The sequence below is a fragment of the Panthera uncia genome, assembly GCF_023721935.1.
Source record: "Panthera uncia isolate 11264 chromosome A3 unlocalized genomic scaffold, Puncia_PCG_1.0 HiC_scaffold_11, whole genome shotgun sequence".
Classification (NCBI taxonomy): domain Eukaryota; kingdom Metazoa; phylum Chordata; class Mammalia; order Carnivora; family Felidae; genus Panthera; species Panthera uncia.
Genome location: NW_026057578.1, coordinates 58567139 through 58588657, shown reverse-complemented (window position 1 = coordinate 58588657; position 21519 = coordinate 58567139). Strand labels below are relative to the sequence as shown.

Below are 21519 nucleotides of genomic sequence, written 5' to 3'. Positions count from 1 at the left end.
TAAAATAAAATAAAATAAAATAAAATAAAATAAAATAAAATAAAATAAAGATAGGTAAGGCATGCTGAATTTCATGATTTTCAGTGTCAACAATAAGTACCTGCTCACCAATGTTAGTCACAACCTCTTCACATGACCCAATCCATGCAGTGTTCACAAACTTCTGACACTGTTACAGTAGTATCTTTATTAATATTTATCAAGTCATAAGTTTTACTTTTTGAAGGACTAAATTGGCCAAATGTTTAAGCTTAAATTAGTGGTACGACATTCTAGGATAGTCTCTTGTCTAATATGTTAAACTGATTATCCTCCCAAAAGGTATGAACGTTAAACAAATTTTTGTGTATTTCATTACCAGTGCTATAATTTAAAGCAAAGAAGTTCTAAACATGTGATTTTCAGAAAAAAGTGGGTTCTAAGAGCATCTTTTAAATGACGTTTTATTACAGTTTTACCTAAGGAACAATAATCCTAATAGAAATTCACAGATGTCAATAAACTAATTCAAAGGTAGAATGTGCAAGATAACACCTACTTAAGTTTACCTCATATTTTCTAAGATCCTGAATATTTAAAATTAGATTTAAAACCCTACCCCCACCAAAATACTTAATGTGCATAGTTCAAGAATGTGTAACTTGTAGATTAAATAGAGTTTTCATTCAGAATTGCAAATCTCAGAATTTACAGATGCAAGTTAATCTGCAAACAAGTATTAAGGCATCAGAGTATCTGGAGAAGTAAACCTACTAAACAAGTTGAGGTGGCTGATGATGAGAGGGGTGTTTTCTACACTTTCATCCCAGCCAGGTCTTTGGTGAACAAAACAGCTGATCGTTACAAACATAATCACATGCCCTTTACTTTAACTGGCTTCACAGCTGCACTTCTCAAACAGTGACCATCAGTGCATGAACCAGGGGTCAAAGGCAGAAAGACACTTTTTTGGCCTAAGAGGAGGATCTCTCTGACCTCTTTCCGCATGTGTGTTCATCTAGCTCAACACTGTTGCAAAGGCTGAATTCTTTTCTGATAGCTTGATCCTATGCAACAATTAATGCTAAACCATACCTAAAAGAAAGGGATATGGGAAACATTATCCACGGGCTTGGCATTAATCTATTTGGGGTCCACGTTTATAAGTGAAAGCCCTAGAAAACTTGTACGTAACATAATGAAACTTTCCATAAATTGGTGTTATGTTGAATAGGGGAAAGAACATTAGGTCTCACTTTCCCATGCAATGCTTCCACAAATAGCATATTTGGAGCTGGTGTGTTCAGCTAATGTTAGTTTAGATCCATCCACAGGTGCTCTCAGACTGTCATTCTGAGATCCAGCTTACGACACAGGACCATGCAGGGCTCATTTAATTTTGATTTATTCTCATCTTTGGCTGGGATACTCAATGTTACTTGAACTTTTACTTATGCCAAACTATGAGCATTTATTTGTTTTAAATAACTCCTTTGTAATCATAATTTAAGGAAACTAGATCTGTGTCCTTAATGAAATTGTGATTTCAAACTCCTATTTATTCTCAAAGTGTGGACACTTGTCTGATCATTGGCTACTCCAAATGAAGCTTTTATCCATAAGATTACTCCTGCACTACCCATACACTTAAAAAATTCTGTTATTTAAGAATTTAATGTCCAGCCAGAATTCTGACAGGATGTAAGATGTAAAGTATATTATTTTCTCAATCTCTAGGCTGGGATAATGCTTGCTTATAAAACACCATGAATCCTGTTATAAGAACTGCTATGTGATTTTTTAAAGCTTTTTATTTAATTTGACATTAATGTATGAAGCACCTTCAAGATAAACACTGTACTGGATGCCAAAGATGTAAAGATGAATAAGACAGGGCACTAGCCTTACTAGGGGCTCACAGACTGTGAAAGAGAGCTATGTGAGCCTAATGAAAACATAGTAGGATGGATGGACGGATGGACGGATGGACGGATGGACGGACGGACAGATGGATGGATGGATGGATGGATGGATGGATGGCTGGATGGAAAATAGATGGCGGGGGCATGCAGAGACAAGAAGTTCTGTGCAGAAACACAGAAACCAAGCCATTCCATGAGGAGCAGAGGTTTCACATAGGAGATGACAAAAGTGCTTTAGTGACAGTTGCCTTGATGGGGTGGGAGTGAGTGGATGCAGAAAATGTCTGGTATGGAAAAACCTACAGCAAAAGCATGAAGGCATGGAAGCCATGGTATATTGGGGGTGGGTGTGGGTGGGAATACAGCCATCAAGTTCAGAGTGGCTAAAGTGTAGTGTACCTGGATTAGTGTTGTGAGGTCAAAGCTAGAAGGGTGAGTTGACGTAAGATTGTGAAGGCTGTATGCTAGGTCCAAGTATTAGATTTTTTTTATCTCTCTGTTAGTATTTTCTAGATTTTGTTTCTCAGAATACAAATTCCCTGAGCTGTTTTGCACATACACACACACACACACACACACACACACACACACACACACAAAACCAAAACTTTTTTTTAACTTCATTTATTTTGAGAGAGAGAGAGACAGAATGCAACCTGGGGAGAGGCAGAGAGAGGGAGAGAGAGAATCCCAAGCAGACTCTGTGCTGTCAGCCCAACGCAGGGCTTGATCCCACAAACCACAAAATTATGACCCGAGCCAAAATCAAAAGTCAGGCATATAACCTACTGAACCACCCAGGTGCCCCCCAAAACACTTTTTGATCAAGTAAGTTTAGAAAATGCTACAACCTTAAGTCTCCTTTCAGAGATTCATAATATACATTTAGTGTAACAGGGCTGAGAAATACCTCAGTAAAAACCATCTTAACTTAAATGCCATTTTCACAAAACTATTGACATCCCTCAAAATTAATGTTCTACAGATTACACATGGGAATACTAAATGTTGTTCTAGGAAAGAAGAGAAACAGGAACTGCTGGAGTAAGAATGTAACATGATCAGATTTGTCTTCCATTTTCTCTTCATCAGAAAAATGTATTTTTTAGCAGTTCATGTCTAGTAAGATGTGAATGTTGCACTAAATTTGGAAGAGATGAATGGCAAAAAGCCAAGAGGTGACAAAATACAGGGATGTGGGACCCCACTCAAGAGACTATCTCAGAATAAAATTAAAAGTAATCCATGATGGGGTACATGTGGAATGACAGAAACATAACAAATGAGAAAGACTTCAAAGGTTAGCCTAGAGACCCAGTGGAAGGCACTCCTGTAGCCAAGACAGAGAATTTCAAAGAACTCTGCTCTGCGGAAAGACAGTATGATGGGTGCTGGTCATTTTAAGTATGGAGTGCCTACAAAAACATCCATAGGGGCACATCGAGAAAACAGTTAGACAGTGAGCATAGCGAAATGTATAGAGAAGTTGAATCACTATTATGCTGTATACCTGAAACTAAGGTAGCATTGTATGTTAACTATACTCATTTTTTTTGAATTTTAAAAAAGAAAAAAAAAAGCAAGCAATTAGAAATATGGCTTTTCAGCCTAGAAGGAAGGTCAGAACTAGAGATACATATTGTAATCATACAAATGGTATATGAAGTCATTGGAATGGATAAAGCCCCTCCCCCAACTCTGGGGAAAATGTGTAGAACAAAAAGAGTATAAAATCCTGGATAACAACATTTCAATGTATAAAATACAAAATTAATTAATGTCTTATGTGACATTTTTATACTGTCATCTGAAGGTATTTTTACTGTAATTTATTGTAATCTTAAGGATTATTGTAATGTAATTATTGTTCTGTTTTATATTATCCAGAAATAGAATATAGTGCTGAGCCTGACAGTGTTTTATATTGTTACTTTGGTCACTGCTACATCATGTAAAGGAATCAAAATATGGTTGGAACAGAACAGGATCTAATTAAATACACCTGAAGTCCAGAGTGAATCAGAGAATTGATCAAAGTCTTGCAGGTAGTTAGTCCTGTTTGCAACTAGCCCACTATTTAAAAATTAGTTCATTCCCCTCCATTTTATTGTTTCTAAGGCATGTGAGAATGCAAATGAAATCAAATAATTCACTCAAATAAAATCATTAACAGATATTAGAAAAGCATTTTGCAACTTTCACGTGTTCTCTTTTTAATTGTAATTGCTAAAGAACGTTAACAATATAAGCTATTTTTTCTTGATGTAGCTGAATTATGTTTCATTGGAACATCATGGGATTAGCCTGTATTCCTGGAAGGATGGTCAGGAAAAGCAATATCCTATATTAACAATGGCCCTATCATCCCACATGGCCAATCAACAAAGAGTTACTAAGTGCCTAACATTACTGAAGGACATCCTTACTCAGTTAAGAGACACCAGAGAAAGGAAGAGTAGCAAAATCACAACTGAAGTCAAGGAAGATTCCAGCAGCCGCCACATAATAGCACATAATGATTTCAATTGACTGGCATGAAGTTCTTAAACACTTAAATATAGAATCCTTTAAAATCCATGTTAGATTTAACAGAATTTACAATTCTCTTCAGTGAGAGGAGAATAAAACCTTCAAAAATTATGAAAGATTGCTGCACAACAACATGAATATACTTAACACTACTGAACTGTATACTGGTTAAGGGTCGCCTGGGTGGCTCAGTTGGGTAAGCATCCAACTCTTGATTTTGGCTCAGGTCACGATCTCATGGTTCGTGAGTTCAAGCCCTGCATCGGGGTCTGTGCTGAGCAGTGGCAGTGACTGCTTGGGATTCTCTGTCTCCCTCTCTCTGCCCCTCCCCTGCCTAGGTATGCATATGTTCTCTCTCTCTCTCTCTCTCTCTCTCAAAAATAAATAAACATTTTTTTAATTTAAAAAATGGTTAAGATGGTAAATTGTATGCTATGTGTTTTTTATCACAGTTAAAAATTTTTTAAAGGAATTATGAAATTAACTTCACATACTCTTGTCCATAAAATGTTCCATATCTTACAAGGACTAGGGAGCTGGCCAGTATTCGAAGCTGGTGAGAAAGAAGTGGAACCTGAAGATTAATTAATCAGACAATGCTGTTCAGGGCTTATTAAAGAGATGTTGACAAGATAAACACTGAAAAGCTAGAAAAGCTAGTATCAAAGTGAAATAGTTAAAGAGGAGAGTAACACTAAGATCTGGAAGAATATGAGAGACTTATGAAAAGAATAATCAATAAGATATGGTATGGATAAAGAAGGAGAATCCAAGATCATTCCAGCACATGAGGTTCATGTGTTACATGAACATTTGTTACATGTGTTACATGAGCATTTGTTACAAAAAAAAAAAAAAAAGACCTCGGCCTGAATGCTGCTTAACCACCAAGGTCTCAAAGATACCAATCTGAAATACATGCCAGAAACTTGAATCAGGAATTCAGATGAAGCCCAAGCAACTCCAGCCTTTGTATAACCAGTTCAGCCATCAGGTCTTTTGCAGAGAGGCTACGCTACTCACCTCTCCCTGTGCCTTCTTCACTTCAAGTTTACCTGGGAAGGTGGAGGGACTAACAGAGAAAAGTAAAAATCATTTCACTTTCAATTTGATGGAACTAAAGAAACTTCTGGAGAGTGAGTCTCTTCTAAAAATTTGCTGTGCTCTAGGAAACGGTATAGAACTGAGAAAAATTAAACCCTTTACAGATTTTATGCCTTTAGGCAATCCGACAACTGCTGATCTTCCTTTCCTTTTGGATCTCAGTACTGCAGGCAACTCAGAAACTCTCCTGCTCTGATCTGTACAAAAGGTCATCTGTTGTTTCCAGATCAATCTCTGTGGTGTTCCAGTTGCTAAAACAGCAGATTAAATTAGCATCCACAAGAACTGCAAGTCTCTACCCTCCACACCAACACTTGGGGTTAAAAAAAAACAAAAACAGGTGAGTCAGAATGCCATGAGTATACTGGAGTTGGAGACTCTTACTGTAATTTATAAAATTAAAAAAAAAAAAAAGAAAATCCAAGTTTTTAATTAAAACCTTCAGAACCTTATCACAAAATGTTTCTGCCTTTACTAATTAAATGGAATTTTTTCCACTTAAAAAAGGCATAGCCAATTTGTAGGGGTAAAATATATAAAATAGTACTTAGAAAAACAAAATGAATTTATTTTCATTGGAATGTATATATTTAGACTAGCTTACTGTCTCTGTTCTTTAAATCTAAGCTTGAATATTTATTTTTCATTTAAAAAATGGGCATGTTTTAATTTCCAATCTAAGGATATTATGGTTACCAAAACAATTTATTTTATTTTATTTTTTTACTACTGCTAGCTACTTAATCTGTGAAGTACAGCTCAGGGAAAAAAATGCTGTCATAAAACCTGTTGGTATAAAGATAAGCAGTTTATTTAATATCTAATTAAATGTGGTCACCAGAGAAATCACAGCTTATGAAACTTTATCAGAAAAAGATTAATCCATTTCAGGCTTAACCCAAATGTCATAAGAGAACTCATGAATTTAGATAGGAATCCACTTATTATCCAAAGACATTTTCATATTGAGTAAGAAGAGCCTATATTACTGGTTATATTTATACTTCAGTCAAATTCATATATGTTGTAGCTATCATTGATTTCAGGGACAATTATCAAACTAGAATAATATAATAGGGAGCCCTTTCCTCTTTGTCAAAAATTTTTATAATGTTCTAAAAACACTTTATGAGTTTATAGACCCCATTCATTCAGAAATTCAAAAAATTATATGACTTGGGTCATTGTAATTAAAAAACAACTATCTAACAAAAAACTACTGAACACCTATTATATGTTGGACTCAGGCACTGGGGAAATGAGAATGGAGAAAAGGATTCTTTCTTTTGAAGGGCTCCCCAAAAATCATGAGACAAACCCTTAAATAACCACTGATATAAAGTAACTACTGTAGGGCTGAGGTTGCTTGTTTTCCCCCAATATCTATTCATCCCTTTGTCCATAATAAAAAATATCTGGACATGTGGTGACCCAGCGTAAAGGATGAACACATTTCTTATCCTTCTTTGAAGCTAAGAAAGACAGGTGACTAATTGAGGCCAATGGGATACGACAGAGAGAGAGTAGTCTGTGCTTTGTGATCCTTCCAGGTTAAAGCTTTAAATGACTGGATATTCCCTCCCCATTCCCCTTCCTGTTCCCTCAGAAGGAACCTGAGCCATCTTGGATCAGGTGGACAAATGTAGCCCTCTTCTAGGTTATAAAGCTACAGAATAAAAGGAGCCTGCATCCATAAAAGGATGTCACAGAACAGAACTAGCATTCCACCTCAAATTTATAATGAAAGAAAAATAAGCTTTTATTTTGTATTTAAGCTGCTGTTTTTGGAATCTATCACATGAAGCGGCACCATGTTCTAATTAAGATCTAATAGATATGCTTCTTCTGAGAGTTTGGTACTAGAAAATGTCCATTAAAAGGAAGAACCAATATGTGGTATTAAAAGCAAAGGACAGCTTGATTTCTAACTTTTTCATGAAAAATAAAACCCTGAATTATAACAATAAACAAATTGTACATGAACAAAATACAAGTGAGAATTAAAATTGTGTAAATTCTTAGAGGAGAATGATTTAAGAAATTGGGGGGGGGTATAATTTTTTGTTAACAAAATTGTATAGTCATGTGATGGAGTTAATGAAAAAAAAACTGACATAGTAAGAAACAGAATAGGTACCAAAAACTGATCACTGACATGTAGGAAAGGCTTAGGAAAACAGTAGTGATTACAGGTGAAATAATAAAGATCAAAGCAATTAGAAAGGAACTAACAGATAAGAAAGATAAAGATAATTCAACACAAGAGTAATTAATTCCTTTAAGAGGCAAATCAAAAACAGTGTGTGCAAACATGTGTGTAAACACTTAATACAGGAAAATTCCCTGACCTGGAAGAATGAACTATTCTGGCAAGATTGAAAGAGCAATCCATGTTTTGGGAAATGCTAAGACATATTTTGATTAAGCTGCAGAAGTTTAAAGAAATAATTCTTTAGGTATTCAAGCAGAAAGAACCAACCATTTTCAAGAAGTAACAGGATAGCCATATTTGAAGAATATATATATATATACCAATGCTCAAGAGAGTCTCCAAACTGGCAAAACCAAAGAAATATAAACAGAGATAGAGGTGAAGAAAGAGAATGTTATCTGGAATGAAATTCATCTTATGTTTGTGGGACCCTTTTTTCTGGATGGTGGGATTTGAGTTGATTTTTAAATTTCATTTTCTTCATTATTTAGATAATTTGAATGAGCATGTAATGTGTTAACAAAAACAATGAGTAAGTAAGCAGAAAAATATCAAGAATAAGATGGAAAGCAAATATACCAATATATTAACAGTGATCAATTCTGGGTGGTGGCTTTCTAATTTACAAATATATTATCATTTTCTGTAAGAGGAACTGGACTTGAAGGAGGAATTTGGCAGGCAAACTAGGGAAAAACAATACTACAGGCATACAAGCAAAGCCAGACTATTATGAAAGAAAATGGCATGCTTAGGAAACAGCAAGAGGTCTGGTAAGTAGACAGGGATGAAGCCTGGGTAAGATTATATGCTATTATAATATTCATTTATATGAATATATTCATTTCCAGTCTTTATTTTTGTCCTTCATCTAACTAACATCATTCAAACCAGTTACAGTATGTTTGTCTCTATTTATCAGGTACAAAATCTCAAAGTTCAGACTTCAGGGACAAAATAATTAAGTACTAGATCTAACAGAATCCTATTCTAGGTGATAGTGCAAAGACAGATGAGAAGCAGAGCCTGTCCTCAAAGTGCTTACAATATATTTGTGAGACAAGACAGACAAACAAAACAATAAATAATAATAAATGGTAATATAACACATAGTGACCTTATTGGAATTTAGAAGAAAGGAAGCTCTTTGGTGATTGGAGCAGACTATGGAAGTGCACAACTTAGGCCAGGTTCTGGAAGAAAGGATTGAACATTTTGATTTAAGATTTCCATCTCACAAGAAATTACATTATTTTATCCCTACCTACAGCTACATCACAATTCCATAAAGATGGAGTGTTTACCACTTGTTTCATACTGAATTATAAAGAAAAGATGGACTGAACAATCACTTATGCTAGAATATGGCTGTGGGGAAATATAAACAAGTAAGTAAAGTCTTACCTTGTATCAAAATAAATTCCAGATGCATAACTTTTCATCTAGTTCCTTTATGGTTTTACATGTTAGACTTAACTCTTTAATGTATCTATGGAAATAGCCTTTTTAACATAATTACAAAGGACGAGATCAAAAGGAAACAAGATACAAAACTTTATTTCTACATTATAAACAAAGGTTAATCAAGAAAGGGGAGAATTGCTTCCAATATATTTAGAAAAGGTTCATCTTCTTAATTTTTAAAGAAACTCCTAACTCAGAAAAAATACAAACACTTCAATGGAAAAATGGGTAAAGAATGTGAAAAGAAAATTATAAAAGATTATATATGATAACCTTTCTTCATTTTAGAATTGTAAATTAGATGTCCAAGAGTTTTTCCTTGACAATACGATATCTATGCAAATTTACTTATAAGGCTATTTATTGCAGAATAATTTACAATAATGAAAAAAAAACAAAAACAGCCTAAATGCCCAACAAAAGGATTGTGTAAATAAATTATGGAATCTCCATAGGATAAAACCACTGAAGTTCCCAACTAAATGAGATGCAAAGACCATACACTGAACGTTGCCAAAGACTGTTCAATGACATGGCAAAGTGGTTTTGGTATGTAAGGAAAATAGTTGGGAAAATAACCATATATGATAGCTTCACCCCAGTTCAATAAAGAAGGTCTAAGTATAGAAAAAGACCAGAAGGATCTATACCAAAATGTTAACTGTAACTACTTCCAGATTGCAGGATTACATGTGATTTTTTTTCTCTTTTATGTTCTTAATGTTATCCAAATTTTTTATAATGAAGACATATTACTCTCAAAATCTTTGCTGCCCTTTACAGCAAAATTTCTGGAAAGAGCTGTCTATATGTCATGTGTCTAATTCCTTCTCATAATTTTCTCTTAAACTCAGACTTTGGCCTCCAAAATGCTCATTGAGGTAACCGGTGACTTCCATGTTACTAAATCCAACACCAAGAATTGAAACTGATTAATTTCCTTCCCTTGTTGATACCATTTTCCTCCTGTCTTCTAGATACTGCACTGTTTTCTTCCTGCCTACTGATCCCTTCCTTTCTGTCTCCTTTGCTAGCACCTTCTCTTCTCACTAACCCCTTGATGTAGGAGTACATGAGGGCTCAGCCCTCTTCTTTAGCCACACTAACCTGAGTGACCTCATCCAGCCTCAAGGCATTATCACATGTATGCCAATGACTTCGAAATCTGTATCTTCAGTCCAGATACATATTCCTTCTCTACCAAATTCCACACCTGTGGCTCCAATGTATGTGTCTACTCATATCTACCTGGATGTCTAACAGATACTTGTCAAACTCCAATAAGCTCACATGAATTCCTGCTCTTCTCAAAAACCTGCTTCTATAGCTTTTCCCATCTCAGTTAAAGTAACTTCTTTCTTCCAGTTGCCCAAGTCAAAAATCTGTCCCCAATTCCTCTCCATCTGTCATCCGGTGAGTCAATTCTTGCCTGACTCTCCTCCAAATTATATCCAGAATCCAACCTTCTCATCATCTTTGCTACAACCTAGGTCCTATAACTACTATCATCTCCCCCCTTTCTCTGCCCCAGATTAAAGAAATCATCTGCCAAGTGATCTCTTGCTTCCACCTCTACCCATTATAGTTTATTCTCAACATTACAGCCACACTGATCCTTGTAATACTTAAGATAGATCATGACACTTTGTGCTCAGAACCCCTGAAGGGCTCCCAATTCTCACTCACAGTAATACCATGGTCCTTCCTGTGGCCTAAAGCCCTTATATAATGTGGTTTCCTCTCCCATTCCCTTCCTCCTTGTATATTCCACTCCAGCACACTGTCCTCTTGGTATTATAGGGCAAGGAGGTGTGTTCTGTTTCCACTTGCACCTTTGCCCTAGCTACCCACTCTACTCCAGCTAACTTCTTCTTTCTCCAGGTACCTCCTGCTAACGTTGCCTCACCCTCTTCTGGTTCACGTTTCAATTTCTTAATGTGGATTACTTTATCTACTCTTTTTAATACTGCAACCTGCTCCCTATCCTCCAAACCTATCTATCTGTACCCCTCTACAGGTGCAAACCCAGCCCCGTTTACTATGCTGTGCTTGCTCCCTTTTCTGAAATACTAACCACAAATTATAAAAGGGTAAGAAACAGTAATACTAACCACAAACTATCAAAATGGTAAAGGAATAATCAAGATAGGTTATGCTGAAGCAAGGAAGGTTCCTCTGAAAACTCGTGTTTCAATTACTTTGATGCCATCTGGAAAAGGGTGGCGTGACCCTGAGGGAGGGACTGTCCAGAGGACCTAACCTACAGGAATTAATAATAAAACACAAACATAGGTGAAATATCCAGCAATCTGAAGTCCCAGTGGGCACACCTAATGCTAAGAAGTATAAGCTATTGGAAGGTTGACTTATACATCAACCCAAGGAAGGGTGAGAGCTGTCCAAAGATGGGAAGCCTATCCCAGGAGGTGCTAATTTCCCTCTTAGCTGTGGGGGTTGAGCACAAACAGGATGAGCCTCAGTAAGGACGTCACAGAGAGTAGTCAAACATCCCACAGGAGGTTTGGAGTAGACCTTCCCTCGCCCATGCTCTCTCTGTGAGATTTTCAAGACATCCAAGAACAAGGGGGGGAAGGGAGTGGCTGATCTATATTTGTTTCCAGGGCTTATATAGATCAGTAACTGAATGCACACATTTTCCTATTTTCTACTGTTTAGCCTTCTGTCACACAGATAAAGAGTCAACCATTTACTGTGTATTATAGGCATGCCACTAGCTATGTGGACCCAAATGCTATGTAACCAGCAATATTTCTGAAGGATATGTCTCCAAGACAACAAATAAACAGAGCTCTGGATAAATGTGTGGACTATGTTTACATAAATTATGAAATAACGCATTACCATGAATAAGTCAAACATGAATCATGACAGAAACAAGATCCATGAAGCACAAAATGACATATAGAGAAAAAGGGCCAAAGGGACATTCTGGAAATCAGTACCTCTAAGAACCCCATGTATTCCAAGTTATTTCAAATCCATTAAAACTTAATTCACATAGCAGAAAGTTTGAAAATGTGGTCTCTTCCCCACTGTCCCTTGGCCCCCTCACCACCCTCCTCATTCCTAAGTCCTCATGCTACAGCTGGCATCATGTGGCCAGAGAAACAAGCATCTGCCTGCAGCACATACACAGAACACCACACACACTGCCCCGAGGCCAGAGTTTCTGCTCAGGAAAACCAAACAAAGGAGAACAAGGAAAAAGAGGCAGAGCACATAACATCCCTGGCAGAGACACTGCCTGCTTTGGCTTTTGTTTCTGAGGCCAGCATATAGCTCTATGGTTTATTTTACATGGGCTGTGTTTACATATATCAGTAAATATGGTTCCCATTTCTCTTTGTAACGGCAGCTATAAATTATATGTTGGAAGTGTTTGGCTTTTCTCCTCCCATAAAAGGTTTTGCAGGAATTACTGAGGCCCCAAGGAGAGGAGGTCAGTGTTTGGAGGGGAGTGACTTCCTTCACCCATATCCTTAAATTAATTAACTAATTCAATAAATACCTATTGAGCACAAACAATGTGCCAGGCACAGTTAGGGAAACTTCAGTAAACAGACTCCAGTAAAAACAAAACAAAATCCTTGCTTTTATCACATGGATATTCTAGTAAAATTCACCACCTCACCTCAATTTCCAGATTCTGAGCTCTCAAAACATCTAGGGCTGAGCATATTAGAAGGTAAATGTGAAGTAAACATACCTACTATAAATAATAATAATTATAATCATTATTGAGTTATTGTTACTGTGGATTTTTAAGAGCTTACTATGTGCCAGCCACACTATTCTAAACACTGAACAAGTATTAACTTATTAAATAGTCATAAAAACGCTATAAAATGCTATCAGGTACTGTTTATCGAATTGTGTCCTTCACAATTATAAATTTTAGATAGAAATAGGGTCTGTACAGAAGTAATCAAGTTAACAATGAGGTCATTATGGTGGACCCTAATCCAGTGTGACTGATGTCCTTACAAAAAGGGGAAATTTAGAAGGACACACACATAGAGAGAAAACAACATAAAGACACAGGGAGAAGACAGCCATCTTCAAGCCAGTAAAGCTAGGCTACAACAGATTCTCCCTCACAGCCCTCAGAAGAAATCAACTCTGCCAACACCTTGATTTCAGGGTTCTGGCCTCCAGTCCTGTGAGGCAATTAATTTGTTGTTCTAAACCAACCAATTTGTGGTACTTTGTTAAGGCATTCCTGGCTTACTAGTCATGATTCCGTGTCACAGATAGAGCCACTGAGACACAAGGTCATCTGGCTAGCCAATGGACTGACAGTCAAACTCAGAAGATCTAGCTCCAGAAACCACACTCCTCATTCTGTTCTAAAATCAAGCCAATTACTGCAGACACAGGTCCCAGTCAGTATCACTTCTCAACACCTCTGTTGATCCTAAAGCCTGACCTTTGGCCAAAATGGAAAACTGCGACGTCCAGGGGCGGCTAGCACGCTGCTTGTCACACTTGCAGCCACAGGACAGAGTGTGTGACTGGCAGCAGGGAAACTGCACTCTCATCTACCATAAAGGTATTGGTAATGCTGGTTAATCATGTGGGTAAGTGATTCTCCTCCTCGGCCCAATTAAACTTGCTATTTAATACTGTGTGGCTTCAAAGAGATCTATTTCAGTGAGTCATTCTAAATACTACCTGGAAATTTTAACACTTTTCCTCAGCCCATATCTTGTTGATTTTATATTTCATTTAACTGGAAATAAAGCTCAAGAGTGATATGTTCCACTACAGGTAATAATAGCTCAGGAAAGCCAAATACACAGGAAGAGAGAGAAAATTCAATCCCAGACTTGGCAATAAAATCTCAGGAGGGGGCTAAGCATTAAATAAGAGAGAATCATGTCACTCAGGCTTTGCGCTATTAATCCAGGATAATCTCAGTCTTCAAGATTTCCATTATTTCTAACAAATAAACACCAAAAAACTTCCAGAACTTCATTCTTCTTTTCCCTTCTCCCCATCTCTCTGCCTCTCTCGCTTTAGCGCGCACACACACACACACACACACACACACACACACACACCAACTTCCAATACTATCATTTCTCTATCTTGTTTGCTTTTGTCATTTCAGAGGTATTTCTAGGAAGAGTAATATAGCCAATATTTACTGAATGCTTACTATATTGTCACTGTGCTAAGTACATGACATTCTTCAACTCATCGATTGACTCCTCTTTCCAGCAACTCTGACACATAGATATTATCATTTTCTCCACACATAAGAAAACTGAGGCCCAGAGAAGTTAAATCACTTGCCCTGGGCCACATGTCTAATAAGTGGGAGAGCCAGGATTTGAACCTACACCTTGCAGAGCCATCAGGATTCCACTATGTATCCTACGTATCTGAAAGCTTGCCCAGGATTTCCAACCAAGAACAAACGAACTACAAAAGAGGAGGCTTTTGTCATTGGACTGTTAAGTGATATTTTTTCCAGGGTAGGAGAGGTTCTTGGATTATATACCATCTTTTCAAGTGGCTCCAAACACAGAGGCCTCAGGCTCTTGATTAGCCCCAGGTTTGGAGTCAACACACATAAGGTTGCAGTTTAAGAGAAAACAGCCCCGTAATCTGTCCAGATGCTTTCCGGGAGAGGAAACTTTATGAGAACTGAGAAAATATACAGGGAAAGTAGAGGGGACTTGCTAATAGCTTCCCTCCGGGTCTCACCCTCAATGCCTCCATCATTGGGAGTAGTTTACTACCTTATGGCTAGAAAATGTGGTTTTATAATATGAACCCAGAGAGGAAAGGGGGTGGAAAAGGACACCAGCACCTTCACACAAGACACATTTTAATATGCTTTCTTCAAAGTTTTCAATAAAGGGTTATAGAAGCTGAAGTTATTTTTAAGTGGCTAAGTGCTTTACCTTTCAGGGCCTCGCTGGCTGAACATAAAAGTACCAAAAAATATGGAAACATTTCCACTTGCCAGCCTTCATTTTGACCTTCAGAATGACCCATCTATAAGATGGAAAACAAGTCCTTTCATATCTGAGATCAAAGTTGTGGGTCTTCCCTCTTTTAAGTCTACAGGGTACAAGTTGTGTACGTCCTCACTCCGGGAACAGATAGCACGGATTACATGGGGAGGAGGAAGCGCAGAGGAGAACCATCTGTGCTGGTACTAAGCCCACCCCCCCGCTCCCCCTGCCGCTGTCCCACTGCCCCACAAGATGTGGCCTCTTGAAGGAGGATGGAAGTGATGACGATGGGGAGGATGAAACTACAACAGTCAGGGAAACCGAGTCTCCAATCTGGACATACACCCTCATTTCATCAATGAACCAGCCATCAGATAGCATGCTTCCATTTGAAAACATTATACATCTCAAATGTAATTAAGAAATTTAGACTGGCATGAATATGTAATGTACACATTGCTCTGCAGATGCCTTTTCCGTCCGACAGGCTGGTGCCGACTTTAATTTGGAAGAAATCCATTTTCATACAAAGGTAACCAAGAGTGACAGGAAATAGGAAGCCTACATCATTTATCTTCTGTGAACTTAGGGAAAAAAAATCAGTTAATTGCTTTTCTAGGAAGCTATTTTGTGGAATCACAGTGCTTTATCTTTCTGTTCTCATTCATGGTATAAATGGTGATTTTAAAATGCCCACTGTGAAAATGCTGATTAATCAATACATCTTCAACTATTTACTTATTTTAACAAAATTCTGACCAGCCAAAAATGGTGTCTCTGTTCTTGTGGATGAATTATCAACCACTAGGAAAAGTCCTAATATACACACAGTCTATTAATTGATATTCAAATTGAGGTATCTCTTTCCTCATCATTGGTTAAACTAAGAGCAGCAGGTCCTGCGTTCTCTCCTTCTTTCCCTGGCTTTTCAGATGTGTTCTATTCTCAGCCATCAGAGCCCTCTGTGAGAGTGGTCTTAAGTCACTGCTACTTATTAAATTAATAACAAACAGAAACTAAAATGTGTATGTTTTGGAATACCAGTGAAGCTGTAACTTGCCGAACAAACTGATTTCATAGCCCATGAGGCCCATATTCCTGTGCTTTGTCTCAGTGGCACTGAATATTAGGCTTTTTTATAGGATTGTCCCATTTCTGTCTTCCTGTATCACCTAGCATATACATATGTATTTTTAAATTCTACCAAGTTTGAGGCCAATATAAAGTACTCTTTTCAAATCTAAAATTATCATTTTAATAATAATTTTGTATTATTCCATGAGTGAAGGATAGATACAGCATGAAGCTAATGATGCATGAGCTTCAGGGCCTCTTAAGTGAACATTCCTCCAAGGCCCCAGGAGGGGCTCTAGCAATGAGTTAAAGCATGTTTTTGTAAAAATTTCAAGCATAAGATAATTTTTCTACTCCTTTTTTCCTAACGAAAACTCCCAAGACAGTATTTATTTTAGGTCCCACAAAACCTATATCTACTCCTAGGTTAACAGTCCCCAGTGTCTGGATCTTGAATTACATGTAAAGGGCAAAACATCAATTTTGTGTGTGTATGTGAAACAAAAAATTTTCTTCAACTGCAAATAAGATTTAGTGTGCCCTACCCAAGAATGTTCTAGAACACATGCTGCAGTCATTTCTTATGTCCCTCACCTAACGCTAGTCACCCTTCCAAGTGGCACTCCAGGGAAGGCTCACTTAATGAGGGATGGCATCAAGAATCAAAAATTCAGCTATAACAACAAAAATATGTTTTTCATTAAACACAAAACTGTGCTGGGGAAAACCAGCCAGGAGACAGGTGTATCAGTTAAGGAACTCCCTTGAGGTCTTTAACTTCCACATCAAATTGCACTGAATTTTTCCACACTAATTACCTATTATTGAAGACTAAAGAATTATAACAAATAATTCTCCATGGCAGCAGATAGAGTGCAGATGTTGTAAGAAAAAGAATGAAAAATTTCATGAAGTGTAAAATCAGGCAAAAGAGATTCACAAATTCTCAATTTTTTAAAATAACATTGAATAGTTTTCTACCACAAGGATTATGAAGGTGAGGAAATTTTCTAGGACTAGAAGGCCAATTTTAAATTTAGTTTGGACTGTACGTGAGAGAAATTGCAAATTAAAAGCTAAGTGCTGGAGTCTAATTTATTCAATTCATGTAAATTTCTTGCACATAGAGATCACATCTTAGATTTTTTTTTTCAATTTCTCACATCACATTACACCTAGTCATTGATTTGATTTCTTATGAGGACTGTACCTACACAATGCCATACAGCTATATTTGCATCTCCCTTGTCTTTACGTCATTTTTACCTAACACTTCCTTTCAGCCCCCAAAACCTTCACACAGGCATAAGTCTTATTCTACACCTAATACCCTGGGAAAGTATAGTCAAATCAGGAAAGTTCCTTTCAGGTCACTGCCTCTGTAAATTTCCCTAAGATAATGCATTCCTTACCTCATTGAAAATTAATGTCAGTACTATCAAGAGAACAGTTTTATATAGGTACTATCTGCGTAAAAAAAAAATAGGCATTAATATTTCTTATTTGCCACATTTGTTTTATTCTCTCCAGAAAATAAAGGCAAATATCCCCATAAAAGTACAAACTGATTAGCTGATAAAATTTTCAGTTTCTGTGCTATGATTATGGATTTTATAGAGATGTCCTATAAATAATGATATACCTGCAAAAGGGTATATATAAAAGGGTCTCTCGGAGTACTGTTAAAACAAACAAACATACAAACAAAAAAACTCTTTGAGTCTGAAAGATGGAAAATGTAACTTATAGATACTATTCTGCTGCTAACTGGGAAAGATTCATTTTCTTATTATAATAGACTGATTAAACACACAAGTGTTGCAAAATTCAAATTATCATATTTTCCATAATATGCAAAGTTTTTTGCTAAAATAAGGACTGTACATCTCTCATACCAAAAACAAAAAAACCAAATCCACCAATTAAAACTTTGTTTTACGAATGACACTTCTTACCTTTTCCTAACCAGGCTTGATTGGCCTCTTTTTAGAGTATTCAGTATAGAATGTTAGGAAGGAAGCAAGCTGACTGGCTCGATGTCATTACATGGGGGAAATGAAACACTTCCTTTTTAAAAGCTCTAATTTCTCCTGGTATGACTTTCTATCCTAGGCATTTCCCTCTTTCTGTGATTACTGAACCGTAGTACAATGTGTCATTCCCAATCTGGGGTCTTGGAAAGGCGTCCTGAAAGTGTCCATGTTATTAATGACATACCCAAAGCCTAATGAAAACTGTATAGTTATCTTCATAGGATTATACTGGCTATCAAAAACTGGCTTTTAACCAGGGCTTTATCAACTCATTGAGTTACAAAGTAAATAAATAAATTACTACCTAATAAATTTGAAGTTTCTTTGGCACATAAAAATCATTTTAACAGGGAATCAATTGGGATTACAATTATAAAGGATTCCTGGTGGTTGCAGCCACCTCTGTTCAAGGATAAGCCATGTTTAATTTGCCAGGTCATTTGATGACAACAAAAATCAAAGGGCTTGATAAATTCATTTTGTAAAGTGATATTAATGTGTGTTTCCTACAAACTTTTAAAAACATAAATGCTTGCAGAAATTATGTGTTGCTTCTATTAATTCCTAAGAATACTTTATGGGATCCATCATAAATGAATAATTAAAAGGAGTTACTAGTATACATGCCACTTAATTTCTTCTTTAGAACCTGTATAAACACCTTAGAGTAAAAAAATATATATCTTCTCCTTCAAGGGTAATATGTTGATCTCCCAACTGGTGCATGGTGCTTTCTGAAGTGATAGCTCAGCTCAGAAATGATTAACTTCAGCCCTGTCAGACTCCCAACAAGAAACATCAAATCATTCGTGTTTCATTTGGTTATTAAATCAAATTAAAATATACAGAATATCCTGCAGTGTTACTCCATCTTTAAAAATGACTGTGTCAAAAAGAAAAAAAAAATGGACAGTTCTTAAATCCAATGCTCCAGAATTCACATTTTATGTTTGTTAATATACCACATCACAGCAAAACAAAACAAAAAAAAATGTGCAGGCATACTTTTTCATGTGCTCTTGACAACTGTCATCAATTTGTAATATAGTCTGAAATGTGGTTCTTTAAAACAAAACTTCATTTTCCATCCAGATTTACTGTTCAAGTGAGTAATCATGGCTTCTTTGCTACCCCTGTGATTATGTGATTTGCCTTTTTGAATTCTAATACTCTATACATCCAATATACATATTTTATAATGCAATAAATAAATACTTTAGATTAAATTCAAGATGCAAACCAGAAGAATCTGAACTAAAAGATTTCATTCTCTTCATATAACCTAAGATCATTTTTATAGGACAAGGAGAGTTCTTACTTGATGCAAATCAATTAACCTGGATTTTAAATATTATAATATGGACAAGACTTTGATACATTTGAATATGCACCATACTTAATATTAAGTCTTTTTTTTAAGTAGGCTCCATGTCCAACACGGGGCTCGAAGTCACAACCCTGAGATGAAGACCTGATATCAAGAGTCAGATACTCCACCAACCGAGCCACCCAGGTGCCCCTCAATATTGAGTCATTTAATAGTTACTTTAAAAATCATTATGAGGTTTACTTTGTGAAATCTGTGCTCGAACATTCCAAAACTGACAAAAGCATCAAACTTCTGAACTCTTTTACATAAAAATTAACCTCTTTATATATAGCCTTTATGATACTTTTATTTCTAATATATAGTATCTGTGTCAACACTGACTCATTAACAATACAAAAAAAATCCCTTGAACTATATTAAAGGAGACATTCCTTTCCTGAATGAATGTAGACACATAACTGCATGTGTTGGAACTTAAAAATAATTTGGTGATAATCAATTTGAGAAAGTTGATAGGAAACCATTATTTATGTGTACATCCTCCTTTAGTGATTGCTACAAATCCTACCATATGGAGTTGTTCACACACTGAAATAAAGAAACATGGGAGTTTAATTTGTAATCGTCCAGTGGTCACTTAGAACTGCTCAGATGTATGTAGGTGGTATTGAGAAAACTTACCTCTCCTTGCTTGGGGATGCTGAACTTGGACAGCTTGGCCTTGGCTCTGGTGGACTCTGGCTTGGTGGCCGGGACTCCCCTGTATGACGTACAGTGCACACTGGTTTCTGTGGATGACTTAAGTTTTGGAGACTCATCAGGAGCCTGATCTTGGCCGTCCATCGGCCGCACATATGCAGTTGGTTTCTGCTGAACCAGGCTGGGTTTTGAAGCCAGGGATGGAGGAAAGTTCTGAACACAGTGTCCGCTGCTGCTGTGCTTGGCTGCCATAGCAGGTGGCCTTTCCTGGGTCTGAAGACCCACCTCTACATTGCACACTTGCTTGGCTCGTGGCTGCTGTCTGCCAACACCATCTCCAAGCAAGGTCCTGAGAGAGCCTTGTGCTGAGTTGGAAGAAGAAGAAGAAGAGGAAGATGAGGATGAGGGGCTCGACACAGAGTGGTTAGGTTTTTTATTATGGTTCTTTGGGTTAGCAGATCTGTTCAAATCAAGCAACCTGGGTCCGTGCTTACTTGCTCTCTGTTGGCCATCTGATGGTGGGTGCCCAGCCTTCTGCCAGCCCATGGTGCCCCTCTTACTCTGCTGCACGGGGACAGCTGCTGGTGTGGAAGATGCAGTGCTACAGACAGATGAGGGCTGGGTCTGGGCTCTTGAATCTGCAACAAAATGTTCATCGATCTTGTTCACAGGAGCCTGAGGAACCCCAGGTTTGGGAACGCCAACGAGATGACTCTGATTAGATCTATCAGTTAAAAAGTCTTTCATTTCATCGTAATTGCCTAAAGTATTCTGGATCCGGTTGGACAGCTCATCTCCCTTGTTCGTCTGGAGAAAGAGAAACACACGTACCCTCTTGTTAGAGACAACAGAAACACGGGAAACAACGGAGAGGTGCCATTATTGATCACAGTAGGCTTGTCACATTCAGAATAAGAGTTGGGGGATGACATCAAAACTGTCCTTTGCTGGGGCGCCTGGGTGGCTCAGTCTGTTGAGCGTCCGACTTCGGCTCAGGTCATGATCTCACGGTTCGTGAGTTCGAGCCCTGTGTTGGGCTCTGTGCTGACAGCTCAGAGCCTGGAGCCTGCTTCAGATTCTGTGTCCCCCTCTCTCTCCGCCCCACCCCTGCTTGTGCTCTGTCTCGGTCTTTCAAAAATGAATAAACATAAAAAAAAAAAAAAAAAAAAACCTGTCCTTTGCTGAAGAA

At 37.3% G+C, this 21519-nt stretch overlaps 1 protein-coding gene across 6 annotated transcripts in view; it reads right to left on the bottom strand.

Annotated features, from left to right (window-relative positions):
• AFF3 (ALF transcription elongation factor 3) overlaps positions 1–21519 on the bottom strand; it is a 565834-nt gene that overhangs the window by 413608 nt on the left and 130707 nt on the right. For 4 of the 6 annotated variants that reach the window (XM_049650171.1, XM_049650172.1, XM_049650173.1 and 1 more), the window contains exon 4: positions 20313–21137. In XM_049650171.1, coding sequence (XP_049506128.1) covers positions 20313–21137 — 825 coding nt within the window. The remainder of the gene's footprint in view (positions 1–20312; positions 21138–21519) is intronic. The other 2 variants (XM_049650175.1, XM_049650176.1) reach the window with 1 other exon arrangement.